At 54.1% G+C, this 14,417-nt stretch overlaps 1 protein-coding gene across 10 annotated transcripts in view; it reads right to left on the minus strand.

Annotated features, from left to right (window-relative positions):
• Positions 1-439: 439 nt before the first annotated feature.
• Positions 440-14,417, minus strand: part of AAK1 (AP2 associated kinase 1) — a 164,713-nt gene continuing 150,735 nt past the window's right edge. For 5 of the 10 annotated variants that reach the window (XM_041755799.1, XM_041755804.1, XM_041755800.1 and 2 more), the window contains one exon: positions 1,381-9,452. In XM_041755799.1, coding sequence (XP_041611733.1) covers positions 8,248-9,452 — 1,205 coding nt within the window. In that variant the 3' untranslated portion in view covers positions 1,381-8,247. The other 5 variants (XM_041755807.1, XM_041755803.1, XM_041755805.1 and 2 more) reach the window with 2 other exon arrangements.

Genomic DNA, 14,417 nt, shown 5'->3' on the forward strand with positions numbered 1-14,417 from the left:
TTCCTATGCTATGTATTTCCATTTTATTGTAATTATTTTCCCTAGGATCCAGTCTCTTCTCTATATATTTTATAATGGAGACTTCTTAGTCAATTTTTGGTTAATTTGTAATTTTAGCAATGTAGCTTCTGCTCTCGAGGTCTCCTGGGGCTACTAGACCTACTAGATTCAAATTTCCTGGCTAGAATTTCGACTTAAACTTGACACTTGGGCAGCCCGGGTGGCTCAGCGGTTTAGCGCCGCCTTCGGCCCAGGCCCTGCTCCGGGATCGAGTCCCGGGTCGGGCTCCCTGCATGGAGCCTGCCTCTCCCTCCGCCTGTGTCTCTGCCTCTTTCTCTTTCTGTGTCTCATGAATAAATAAATAAAATCTTTAAGAAAAAAAAAACTTGAAACGGAAACTGAAACAAAAAATAAATAAATAAAATAAACTTGGTCAAAATTTCATTCTTCCATCAATCTTTAATGATGCGTGGTTTTTAACAGATTTGAATTTTACACGAACTATTTCTACCAGTAATACTCATTATAAACTGAATAGAGGCCAACAGTTTATATTTAATTCTTTGGTTCTTCCAAAACACAGAAAACAGTCATCAATTCTCTGCTGATAACTAAAGTTTTCTCTGAAGGGTAAGGACAATCTGTCCTTGAGGTCAAGTTCCTGCTAAGACACAGGATGCGCCTGGGGAGATGTACAAATACTAATTTTGCCCAATGTGACTCGGGGAGTTCCGTACCTAGTGATGATCTGGGTCCCCAAGCCTCAGGGCTAGAGAAGTGGGCCGTCTTCTGACGAGAATACTTGGACTCTTCCGGGCCTCTGACCAAGCAGAATTACGGGTCTTCTTCCGTGTAAACTGGATGCTCCCCAACCCTCTAGCCCTTGCTACCCCCAGGAGAGGTGAACTCAAAGAAGAATTCTTACGATGGAAGGAAAAAGATCTTTGTCTCCCCGTCCAGGCGAACAAGCCTAAATCATCTGCTCACGGTTTTTCTCTGGGTCTCACTCTGGTTCCTCCCACTGGCTCTCAATTAGGGGCTGGTATTCGGGCACCCCCTCCCTGGCTGGGCTCTTACTAACCAGTCTCGGGGCTGGCCTGGCAAAAATGAGCCACACGGGCGAATGCGAACGACAGCGTCCTGTGGGAACTGGGGCTTCTGACTTGGGCTCTCCCTACCAGGAAGGCAGGGCTGAGTCCACCCACATTTGCAGAAGGCCCTGATTACCCCCAGAGCAGTCCAAGTCACAGGCGAAGACGACTGTCCTCTTGGTCCACGGTAACTTGAAACAGAAGCAGCACAGGAACTTTGCATCGTAGGACGAGCTGGAGCGTATCGTTAGACATACACGAACCAGATCTCGGTGAATCTTCAGAAAAAGGAGGCAACTTTGGTTTTACTCATGTGAGTCACACCAGAACTCTCGGAATCCCTGGATCTTCCACTGCCAATTTCAACTCAGACCTGAACTCAGCCCTTCACCAATTCTCCCCGAATGATGGATGTCAAACTCATTAAAGCTCCAATATTATGGTTATTTTGTCAAATTCGGGGAGGAAATAAGCAGGCAGTTTCCCTCCCACACTATGGGATTTTAAGATTCTTAGGAATTATTCATTCCTCCCCAATTCCTCTCTTTGCGTGTATGTGTGTACTTTATGTACTTCCAAATTTTAATTCCAGTATCATTAACGTACAATGTTATGTTAGTCTCAGGTGTACAATAGAGGGTTCGGTAATTCTGTACATGACCTAGGGCTCCTCAAGGTAAGTGTCCTCCTAATCCCCTTCACCCAGCTCACCCACGCCCCCCCCCCTTCCCTCTGGTAACCTCCAGTTAATTCTCTATAGTTAAGAGTCTGTTGTTTCTGCTTGTTGTTTCCAAGACTTCCCTTCTAATTTGTTAGGTTAATGCTGGTCTCTCTTAAGGCCTTTTTTGGTTTGTTTTGAAAGCCTGAATATTATGCAGGTCATATTCAGGTAACATATTTTAGGGGCTCATGGTAAAGTTTACAATAGCAGAGAGCTCTGTGGTTTTCTTGGCTCAGTCCTTATGGCCCCGCTGTCTTTATTATTTCATTTATGTCTCCAGGTAACATCTAGAATGGAAAGTAGGTCTCAGGTAGTAGCAATGCTGGCATTGGAAACCAACCAACCAACCAACCAACCAACCTTGAAACTCAAAAACACAAAACTAGGTGTGGCACTGTAAAAGGTACTTATGGAGGCCTCCAGTCCTAGGAAGATCTGACTTAAGAAATGATACAAAATATAGATCATTTGCTTTTATTAGGTTCATTTTAATAAAGTGTATAAGAGTTTACAACTCAAAACAATTATTCATAAAAACTATCAGATACATGAGATAGATCACACGACGAGTGCAATAACAGAAATCCAAAAGTCTGCAAACAGGAGGTACTGCAAAAACTGTGAAGATTGACTTTACGAATGTCTTTCTCCCTTCCTTTCCATGTCCACAGCCCATGGGATTGCATGCACATGCTGTTTTCTGCGGTCTGATGACCTCAGGGTTCCTTGTAGCTGGGTCAACTTCCTCGTTCAGTGAACTCAAAATGTCTTGCCAGCAGAGGAGTTCACCTCTTGTCCATGGAATGAGCATTGTCCTTGGCCTTTATTTGGTTTCTGCGCCCTAACAAATGACATCACACGCTTTCTCTTTCAAAGGAATGTCTTGCAGGCCTTGTGCTGGTCTGGTCTCTACTGCCAGTCCAACCCCACACATGAGCCAGGGGTTCAGGCCAAACCCTACTGAGTTTCATCCTCGTGGATGAGAAGAGCGTACTTAACTGTGGGAACAGGCTAAGGCGATGGCTGACTTTTCCCACCATTATCTAGAACAACTCCAGGTCTCTGAGTTGTTGGCAAATGGGACTGAGTTTACTCAGGCCAACTACCTATTGTCACCACTTGCTATTCTTTGGATGCCTTCATAAGGAGGTCTTAACACCATGGCAGAAAGTATGAGGACAGACAGACACACACTCACACACACACACACGCCTCTCCAATCACAATCCTCAAACAGGAGTCTGCGGTAGACTCAGAGAATACAATGATTTGCCACTTCAGAGTGAAAAGGCTACACTGCCTTCGCTTACTTCCAAAGTCTCACTTTAACTGACATTGTTAGACACCATTTCTGCAAACAAACAAAAACAAAAACAAAACAAAAACACGACGACAAAAGCCAGTTCTGCAATTCTTTGCCGAAAGGAATCCAACAGATCCCTTTAACGCGTGTGCGCGGTTCCGTCACAATGCAGTGCAGGTTTCAGGAACACAACATTGTACTATAAACCACAACAGCGTCACCCACGTTGAGACTGCTGGGAAGGCGCTCGGGCTAAATTTCTCACAGAATTACTGAGTTCTGGGAATACTGGAGTAGGCCCCAGTGTGCTGGGCAGCAGTCGGCCGTCTTTGCAAGCCCTTGTGGAGCCCCTTCACACCTGGACTTTCCCCTGCACTCGGGGCACACCGAGCCTGTGTCAGGTCATGGTGGAGAGATGCCTTTGGGCTGTGTCTCCGGAGTAAGGCTGGACCCCTGCCAACCTCGCTTCGTCTGCTCTTCTAGTCCGTAAGGAGCGGGGAGGTGAGCCACTCAGCTTACTTGGAGTTCCTCCAGGGTGGTGAGATTATCACGGGGTAGGCTGGAACTTAGGAAGAAACTGTTTACAGTAACAAAGGCACATAGAAATTACCAGGATCATCCACTCATACCTCTCATTCATCCTCTTGGTGGTGTGGCCATAGTAGGGGAATGTTAGTGGGGAAACCAAGTGGGAACGGGAACAAGAGGAGCCAGGAAGGCCTGCAGGAGCAGAGAAGCCGCAGGGGAGAGCTGCGTCGGCAGCGTTTTAGGGACGGGATGTTGGATACCACACGGGAGGCCTGTTGGCTAATAAAGGTCAAGGTTCAAATGAGGCAGGTAGGACTGGAAGTCGGAGAGCAAGGTGACCCCTGGGGAATCAAGACATAGCCAGGGTGGATCCTCACCTCTAAGCTGAGGCAGCTAGGTATTTTCAGCAACCTGGAAAACTTATTTTATAGCAAAAGAGCATAGAAACAATTCCCAACCAGATACTACTTTTTTTTTTTTAATTTTATTTTCAAGCATCTTGAAGTCTTCAAGTGAACGTCACAAGTTTGCAAGTGTTGATGGTTTAAAAAAAAACAACAAGAAACAAAAACTACAAGGAGGAGTTGACAAAGGCATTGAAAAATGAGGAATTTAAATTACATGATTCCATTTAAAATCTTCACGTTTACTCCATGAGGCAGGATTGGAGGATGAGAACCCCGGGGGTGACTATGGGCATTTACAAAAGTGCTTCTACCTCCTTAGAAGCTGCGGTCTTCCCAGCAGCTCTCCTACGTCCCTTTTATCAAAATAATCCAAGTTCCAGATTTCTCAGATAAAAATGCATCTATGCGACCAGCAGCCATTCCAGAGTTGACTGGCATGTATTCTTGAAATTCAATTCCACAGACACAGCAGGGAATAACATTTTTCTTTATTCACCCGAACGACTCCATTTTAAGTTGTATCCTTCCTGCTAGAGAATGGGTTGGAGCTCACCCTTCTCCAAGTTTCCTATAAAATTTCCTATGTGAGAAAATGAATACAAATCATACGATCCATGTTCTGATGACCTTTCTTTATAGAAGCAAACACAGCATGATCGAATTAATATTGGCAGATCACTCTGGTGATCACATTTAAGTAAAACTGAAAACTGCTACTTTGAGTCAGTGCAATGTCCACCAAACAGTTTAAAACACTGATGTTCATGTATTCTAAATTTACTAAATAAATAATGGGCCAATAAGATGCTGGTATTTTTTCTGGAAGGTTTAAACAAACAAAAAAAAAGTCAGTTGTCAGATTAAACGGAGACCAAACATGGGCACGTGGACAGGTACACACCAGTCGACACATAGGAAATTTCCAACTCAATGACAACTGAGCCCAAAATGAAACTGAATTTATGACCTAGATTCCCATAGGTCCTGCCCAGCTTCTGCTTCTGCCTCGTTTTGTTCCAATTAACAAGGATTGGGAGCCTAACGGGCCGTATGTGAACTCAAGGTAAATATTTTCCACCACACATAATGTAACTTCATTAATTCAGTGGTGCCGCTGGTCAATTAACACAGATTCTTTAAAAGAGTTCTTCGGCGCGCGTTGTGCTTCAATGCTTTATGTCTAAATATATTCCGGCTCATTGCACTCCACTGAAATGCAAAGGCACAAGTTCTTGCATCCCCATCAGATGTGTAGAGCAAATAACACATAAAACTAAGAGGTGTAGCATTTTGTTGACTATATATCCTCTTTTTCTCCTTAATGTTAACCTGTTGCGGTATAGTTGTTGGAAACATGCATTTGCTACTAATTTAAAGCACCCTGAGCACTCCTAAATCCCTTAACACTAAATTTTCTAGAATTCCAGATTCAGGATGGCCTCTGGCAAGAATATTTTATCTTTAAATGATGCTTTTACCCTATACGATCCAAAGATCGATGCAGAATTTACTAGTTATTAGCTAATAAGTAAGGTAGTATAGTCACAAATTTTTCATGCTTCACTCAGCCCACGCGTGACAAATGATTCAACTCTGTGATTAAAATCACCATGATTTTACTGATTTTACCTGGAGAGCTAAGATGGATACTTGATTAGGAAGAAGCAATTAAATAACCAAAGGAAGGACCTTTTGCAGGGCTGTTACAGAGGCAATCCTGAATTTTGGGAAGAGTGAGTGAGAATGGCCTTCCCCTTGAAGAGTTCCTGACTTGGGGTAAGAACTCTCCCCGAATGCTCCTATCCTCTCAGCGCCTGCCTTGCGGGGCTTCACTTGATAACGACCAAGGTTAGAGTGTGGGGTGCAAAGTCCCATATGCATGAGCCCAGACTATTTATCCAACTGGAGAGATGATTTTTGCATCCACTGTTACACAAAATAATTAGAAATAATCACCGGGAGAAAAGCAACCTCTGCGAAGGAACATTTAACATTCCCCAGGGGGAAAGACTGTCGCGGTCAGAACCTCACTTGGAAGACCATTGCTGAGAGCCCTGATCCAGTGCCGATTATTTAAGTTTATCTTTTAACCTGGACATTTGAAATAGGTGGAGGCCGAACTAGAAAAAGTCTTGTGAAGTTGCTGTTCATGTCCTACCCCTAAGATGCCGCCGATTGAAAGAGTATGACCCCTCATCGACTGCGATCACGTCTGGCATTCTGGCTCGATTCTTGGACGAATTTCCAATTCCTGAATCCTTAACCTGGTTGGGTGAGCAACTCTCCCGACTCCTGCAGCGACTGGAGACATCGCTGACGTCAACGACAAGTCACGGAGAGCTTTCAGGCTGAAACTTGGTGCAGCAGCTCCTCCCACGAGGTTGAACTTCGTCAGCAGAGATGTTCCGTGGAGACACTGAAGTCTCACCTTAAGGCACTAATAACAAAGGCTGCGGAAGCAGCCGGGCGGCCAGATCTTGCCCGGAATAGAAGACCTTGCAAACACACAAGTCAGTCGCCCACCTGGCCTACCTGGACGTCTCCAGAGGATGGGGGATCAGAACGTTTGCAGGGATCGCGGACTCGGCTCCTTACTCTTCTCCCAACTGATTTACAGGTCTCAGATTTTTCCTCAAGGGGCGGCGGAGAAAGGGGGCAAGGAATGGGCAAGCAGCCACAAGCCGATCTCGTCTGGAGCCGAGTCTCGAGCCGCATCCCACGGTGGCAGGTGGCAGGCGGCGTGCTCAGGCCTGAGGGTCTAGGTACATTATCGCTGAGACCACGTGCCCAGGGGTTAGAGCCGCCACAAGGTGCTCTTTTCTAATGTTCTGAGGAAAAGAGCATAATTAATTTTTTAAGACCGTGCAAAGGGAATTTGCTAATAGCAAATTTTGGAGGAAATAAAAGAATCTCCGAAACCTCAGTTTCGGCAGAATTTTCCCACACCTTCCAACGAATTCGACCTCGTCACAAGACACGACTAAGTAAAAACAGGAGCTGCGACAGGCCAGGAGCCTGATGCCAGGAAATGAGGGGCCGTGGAGGTAGGCGGAGGGAGGCCGGCTGGACCCGGGGAAATGCTCTCTGGGCGCACGCGCACACGCACCTGTGCACCCACAGGGATTTAACAAGCACGGGCGTGCGAAGGCTCAGCACTGGCACACTTCGACAGAAGGAAAGGATCTGACGCCCGTTACACACCCGCACTCACTCACGTGTGAGGCCAGCCTGGCTCGCAGGGCCACGTGCTCCCGGGGCTCCCGCTGGGGCTGCTGGTTTTACAGGAACGACTGGTGTGGGCAGGACCCGCGGCCCTGGGCTTGCAGGGGCCCCTTGCACCTCCTCCGGCCACAGCCCCTTCACCGAGCATCACACCGGGTCCCCAAGGGCGGACCTTGAGTCCTTGGGCCACAGTCACTGGGGACCCGCAGGACCAGAACCTGGGGGAGCCTGGCCCCTTTGGGGTTGGGGGAGACGCCTTCCCGGACTTCAGCAGTTGGGGGGTGGAGAGAGCAGAGTTCTGGGCGCAGGCGGAGGCGAGGTGCCCGGAGGTCCGAAATCCGCATCCACAAGGGAAATGAGCATAACTTACGGGGGTTCCAATGAGTGTCACTGTCACTGGGGTTGCTCGCCTTGTGGAACCAGAGGCTGCTCGGCCGCCCCGCCTCTTCTGGGGGGTCAGCTTTGAGGTCGGGGCTCGGGGACCCCGTCTCTTCTGGGGGAGTCAGCTGCGAGGTCGGGGCTCCCCGCATGTTCCGGGCTCAGCTGCAAGGTCCGGGCTCGGGCGGTCTCTTCTGGGGGGTCAGCTGCAAGGGTCGAGGCTCAGGGGACCCCACGTCTCCTGGGGGTCAGCTGCGAGGTCGGGGCTCGGGGCTCCCCGCATGTTCAGGGGTCAGCTGCGAGGTCAGGGCTCGGGGACCCTGTGTCTCCTGGGGGTCAGCTGCGAGATCAGGGCTCGGGGACCCCGTCTCTTCTGGGGGGTCAGCTGCGAGGGTCGAGGCTCAGGGGACCCCGCGTCTCCTGGGAGTCAGCTGCAAAGTCGGGGCTCAGGGGGCCCCCTCTCTTCTGGGGGTCAGCTGTAAGGGTCAGCTGCGAGGTCGGGCTCGGGGGACCCCGTCCCTTCTGGGGGGTCAGCTGCGAGGTCGGGCTCCCCGCGTGTTCCGGGGCCGGCCGCCAGGTCGGGGCTCCGCAGCGCCCCTAGGGCCTCTGGCGGCCCGACCTGGCGGGGAAGGGCGCTAGGGCGAAGGGGTCGGCGGGCAGCTCCGCGGTCCTGGCGGCCTGGGCGCCGGGCGGAGCCACAACGGTGCAGGCGGCGAGGGGCTGCGCGTCGGGGCCGTAGTGGCGCGAGTACTTGCGCAGGGCCTGCGGGCGCGAGGGGCGGCCGTCGGGGGGGGGCCCCGGCTCCGGGGGGGGCGCGGGGCAGGCGCCGTCGGGGGGCGCGGGCGGCGGGGCGGGGCCCGGGGGCGCGGCGCGGTCGGGGCCGGGGCGCGGGGGCCCCTCGGCCGGGGGGGCGGGGGCGGGGGCGGGGGCGGCGCGGGCCTGCGCCGGGGGCTCGGGCTCCTCCAGGCTCTTCTTCTTGCTGAAGGGGGCGCGCAGGAACACGTCGGGCTCCTCGGGCGGGGCCGCGCCCGCGCCCGCCCTGCACACAAACGGGGCCCTGGAGAAAATGTCCAGGCCCGGCGCGGGGCCCCGGCAGCTCCGGAACGGGGCGGTGGCGAACACGTCGGGCTCTGTGCTGCCCGCGGCCGCCGGCTGCTCCAGGCCCGGGAAGGGCGCCCGGCCCACCTGGCCCACCTGGCCCACCTGGCCCACCTGGCCGGCCCGGCCTGCCTGGCCTACTGGGCCTGCCTGGACTGCCCGGCCCGCCTGGCCCGCTTGGGCTGCCTGACCTACCTGGCCCGACCAGCCCACCTGGCCCGCCTGACCTACCTGGCCCAACCAGCCCACCTGGCCTGCCTGGCCTACCTGGTCCACCTGGCCTGCCTGGCTTAAGCAGCCTACCTGGCCTACTTGGCCCACCTGGCCTGCTTGGGCCGCCTGGCCCGCCTGGCCTACCTGGCTCACCTGGCCCACCTGGCCCAGCTCCCGAGCGAGGGGCCCCACGCCGCCCGGCCTCCCCTGCGGGCCCTTGCAGCCGTCGTCCTCCTCCTCGGACTCCAGGAGGGGCCGGGAGCCACTGCAGTCCAGCACGTCCCCCTCCAGGTCCGTGCCCTCCTCCTCGCTGCTGTGGAACGAACTGTTGCTCGAAGGGCCGTCGCGGGCCAGGGAGTCCGACTCCAGGCTGCGCTGGGCGCCGGGCGCTCCCGAGGCCTCCGGGTGCAGGGGGGCGCCTCTGCCGGCCGCCGGCTCCTTAAAGTGCTCTACAGTTAGGACAGGGCGGGGGTTGGGCTCTCTCTGGAGACCTAGGGAAGCACAAAGGGCAGCATTAAGGCACAGGTCACGTCAGCTCTCCCTGGACACGCAACGGCAACCCACGGCGGACACATCGGGGGCCAAATAATAAAGGTGGAAATGGAAAAAGGAAAAACGGAAACATAAAAAGTCAGGCAAGGAAACGGCACACAAACCGGAACACGAGCAACCTCCGTCTCACACTTTGGAACAGGACGCGCACGGTGTGCGGGACAGGAGATGAGGGTGTAGACACACGCACGTTCAGCACAAGGACACGATGCCCCGCGCGCTGGCACCGCCACCCGTCTACCTGGCACTGGCTCGTGTGGGCTGCAGGCCCAGTCCCTCGTCTCCACACGTGCCTCGGCACCTCCAGGGTACGCAGAGATGCTCAGGATGGGGACAAATGCGACCCGCCCCCGGGGTGGCCTGCCCCCTGCCTGCCCCTGAGGACCCGGCCCAGCCCCGCCGCCCCGGGCCCGCAGGAGCACAGGGCTGCTCCGGAGGTCAGGCCGCCCGGCAGCGCTGGCCAAGAGCAGCGGGCGCTTCGGGGGCCCTGCCAGCTCCCGCCACGTCCAGCCCCTCCGCTGGAGCGGCCCTGGGATCCTGCTCGGCCTTGGCTTCGGTTTTCTAAGTTAGCAAACTTCTCCTCTGCTTCAGCGCATCTATCATAAGGCTCTTCAAGCAGATGGAGTCACATCCGTGGGTAGTGACGGAAACTTCTGCAAACTCTAAGCTCATCTACTTCTGGCAACACAGAGGGAGCTCGGGGCCCTGGTCTTCCAAATCAAATAGACAATTACCAGAAAGCGGGAGAGCTTACCTTCCAAGACACATTAGCAGGTTAGAAGTAGGCCATTGGGCACATGTTAGCAAGAGGGCAGGAAAAAGGCATAAGTAACTAGGCAAGAAGAATCCAGAGAAAGGGTGGCTGGGGGTAAAGGCGTCATTTCATCCTGGGGTTCCCAACCCACCAGGCCTTGGTACAATGGTGTGGATTGTGTAGCCGACTTGGAACCTCCGTGCTCAGGTAATCCCATCACCCCCTCCCCATGCTACCCTCTCCCCTTCGGGGCAAGTGGTGAGCTACTAGAAACTTCCGCTAACAATCGGCCCCTGCTAAGGTTTCTGCTTGAATTAAGCACACAGAACACAGCAGAAGCGGCATCAAAATCAGTTTATTGGGAAGCCAGTCACTTAGGAGACATTACTTACATTGTAAAGACACGTAGAGAGAGGTTGGAACATTTTAGAAGGTAACGTACAAAAATACTATGTTTCGCAGAATTCTAGGACTCTTTTTTTTTTTTAGCAGTGCTTCTTTTTAAACAGCTCTGACCTTAAATATTGTTTGCAGAAACCAGAAAAAAAAGAAAAGGCGACTGTCCCCTCATTTTCTAAGAGTTTGAGGGCATCCGGTGCATTTCCAGGCAGAGTCTTTAAGCGGAATTCTGTCCTGGCGCCAAACAGCGTCCCGGGTGCTGCCTGCAGAGCGTGATTTTGAAGAGGAGACTTTCTCCCCTTGCTGGCAGCTTCAGTGCGTGCTCCCGCTCGGCGACGTGGAAGCGGTAGACGGCACGCGCCGCCTGCCGTGTTCGTGGAGACACCTGACCTCGGCCTCTCGGGCAACTATGCTGCTATTAGTCCTGTCACGGTGATTCTTGGGGCACTTCTGAGAGGAAACGCAAATGAGACGGCGGGGGGGGGGGGGGGGGCAAAGGAGCTTCCCAGAATCAGGCCGAGCCGAGGGGTATGAAAGCTCCCCTCCCCCCAGCTCCCCGAACCGCTTTCCAACCCAGCATCCGCTGGACGACACAGTTTCCAGCCAAAACTAAGGCAGTTTCTCCTCTTCCAAAAACTACCCCAAAAGCTGGCGGTATCAAGCCAGTTCTAGGGGGAAAAGGGAATTGAGTCAAGCCGATGACCAATCCTGGCATCGTCCTAATCGGTACTGAACACTGAGCTCCAGCCGACTGGCGTGAGCGTTTTTGGGGAAATTTAAATCGAACTGACACCAGTTCGCGTGCACGGTGCCAACCGGCAGCCGCCCCGCGACGGTCCCGGGCGCCCGCATTCAGAGCCGGCCAGGACGGAGGAACGTGCTTAACCTGGATCTAAATCGCCTGCCCAGTGGGTTCGGGGTCAACGGGACACCCGCCGAACCCGCATATAGCGGGACCTTGATGGCAACGGGAGGACCATACCTAAGATTTCCAGGGCTTCCAAGACCCCTACGGACGGCCACAAAGCCCCGTGACACGGCGTTTGAGGGGGAGCTTGCGTCCCGCCCTCCCGGCGCGGCCAGAGCCGTCTCCCTTCCACGGCGTCAGTCCGCTGTGCAGGCCCGACGGCCGCCTCGAGGGGTTCCTAGGAAGGCCGAGGCTCAGCCGCTCCGTTGGGTTTTAGAGAAGGTGCAGCGCGCCCACGGCGGAGAGCACCCCTCGCAGCCGGCCCAAGCCGGGCCTTCCAGGGGACCGGGGTGCCGCTGGGTGTGGGGAGGCCCGACACCCATACTCCCTGGGCACAAGACAGGGCGCTCGAGAGGCGGGGAGAGCCCCAGGCCTGTGAGCAGCAGATGGCCGCGGGAGGGCCTTCCGGGGCTCGGAGTCTGTTCCTGTAGGGAACGTGGACGTGAGCCGCCCCGTGAGGACGGCCTCGCTCCGCGAGGAGGATGTGACGGAGGCCGCCGGCTGCCAGCACAGGATCTGCACCCGTGTCCCCTCGTGCCGGCCCCATCCCTCTGGGGACCAGTACCCGGCACAGCAGACGCCCCGGGCCAGCCGCCTCCCCAGGGGTGGGGGGCTCGGACCCAGGCCCTGGCCTCACGGGCGCGCACGGTCCTTATCACGACCTGGACTAGGGCATTTTGTTCTAATCCCCTCAAACTGGGCCAGGTCTCTCTTCAGTGGTTTAGCTCACTAAAGTAAGAAGGCGGGACACACTTCTTTTTCCTGCTCTCATGTAGGACCATGTGCAAGACTAAGGGTTAAGCACACTTTTTTGAGACTTCGACTCGGGATAACCCCATTTTAGTCTATTTTGAGGCCCCAAATGCATGCAGGTTCCAGTACGAGTTCATATCCTTGACACAGTAGGAGGGAAGTCCCCCAAAGTCTCGGACGGCTCGGGAATTCGCCTCCCTAACTGTGCTGAGTGGTTTGGGGTTGCCCCGGGGGTTTGATCTGATGGACACAGTGAGGGGCCATCAGAGGGCTTTAAAAAAAAAAAAATTCAGATTCTGAAGACTTAAATTCCAGGCTGGATATTCTTTAGTGCAATGTGTCACGCACGGCCAGAATGCCCCTTTCCCCCACACTGTCACCGAAGTAACCGTCCCCGAGCGGTCTCGGAGACACGATCCTTGCCAAAAGCTGGAAACGAAGACTTGGGGGGCCGAGAAAGCTCAGACATTTGGCAAATAGAAAGCAAACTGGCCCTTCCCGGGAAGGTCAGAAACGCTGCACCACTGAACACCCACCCTCTTGGGGCCAAGTCGGGGACTCAAGAGGTGCGCGTCCGGTTAATGACTTCCACGGCCTTCGGCTTAGAAGGTAAAATCAGGGTTTGGTTCTGCCGTGCGCTGTGCGCGGCATTAACGCCCGTGACTGGGGTGTGGGGATTCGGGGGCGGCCGACGCGGCCGGGGATGCTGTGCCCCTCGGGCCGAGGCAACAATGAAGCGAGGGGGGTTTCGGGGAGCACAGAACTGCTGTCCCCAACATCGAGTGTCTAACTAAACTGGCCCCGGGAAACCAGAGATTAAATCAGAGCAGGGAGCTGCACATCCGTGCTCCGTTCTCGAACCCGAGCCTGGTCGTAGGGAATGCGGGTTCCGGGGGTGCTCTCCCTGCCTGCCGGGGAAGCCGGTGGCCTCGGTGCCCGTCCTCAGCACGCGGCCGCCCCGCCTTGCGCCCAGGTGCTGACCGTCACCCAACAACCGGGTTAAGTCCCCTTGGCCACGGTGGGTTTTCAGAGCAGGAAGCGGCAGCTGTTCAAAGTTACTTACGCCGTGAACATCAGGCTCCTGGGTGAACAGGGAGGTCTTTATTCCCCTGTATGTTTACGTAATAAACTGTTTACAGCCTTTTTTTAAAATACGATACTTGCGCAGCAATGTTTAAGTTCCGTATTTTTACTGCGTAGGGTAGCTTGGCGGACCTCTGTCTGCTCTGCCCTCTTGGGGAGGACCTGATAGAGACCCGCGGTAAATACACGTCCATGCGCCGAGGGGCAGGGCAGGGCGGAGGAGGGTAATAACCCCCGGGAGAAAGGCTGAAGTCAGGACACTACATCAAAGTGGGAACCAAGAAAGTGTCTTCCCTTCGGGCAACTATGGGCCGTTTGGTAACTTGGAGTCAGTCAGCGTTACCCGAAGCACCTCCCTCCTCCACCTCCTCCGCCTCCTCCGCCTCCTCCACCTCCCCCGCCGGGCAGTGAAAGGAAACCCAGGATAAACATAGTGTCTCCTCACAGATGATTTAAATGGAGGCCATCTGGGATTCATTTCGACTCAAGAAACCCAAGTACATCCAACTGCAGCGACAGGGCGAGCGTGGAAAATGAAAAGACTAACTTCGTGTGGGTAAGACTATAGTCTCTAGAGAGGAATAAAAGACAGCTTGGTACTACCTGGAGTGTTTCAGTAAAGAGCTCATCCTCTGCATCCCTCTCATAGCTCCTCTGCTCCGCCTGGCAGCCTCTAATTTGCTTCTTAGGACTTGGGGCGAGCCTGTCATTTTTGTCCCCAAACTCTTAAGTTAGTGGCTACATGAGCCTGGTAATCCTACAGCCAGAGAAAGTTAAAGACTCCTGGAAACTTCGACAAACATCATCGTGGGAGACCTTCCTTTGGCCCACGGTTATCTACAGTGAGCGTTTCTTCAGCCGAACCCAGACCCCCCCACACTTCCGCGCGGAGCTCAACCCCAAAGGTCCTCCCCTTCGTCTAAGACTGCTGCCGAGGGCAGACTGATC

Source organism: Vulpes lagopus, chromosome 5, assembly GCF_018345385.1.
Source record: "Vulpes lagopus strain Blue_001 chromosome 5, ASM1834538v1, whole genome shotgun sequence".
Taxonomy (NCBI): domain Eukaryota; kingdom Metazoa; phylum Chordata; class Mammalia; order Carnivora; family Canidae; genus Vulpes; species Vulpes lagopus.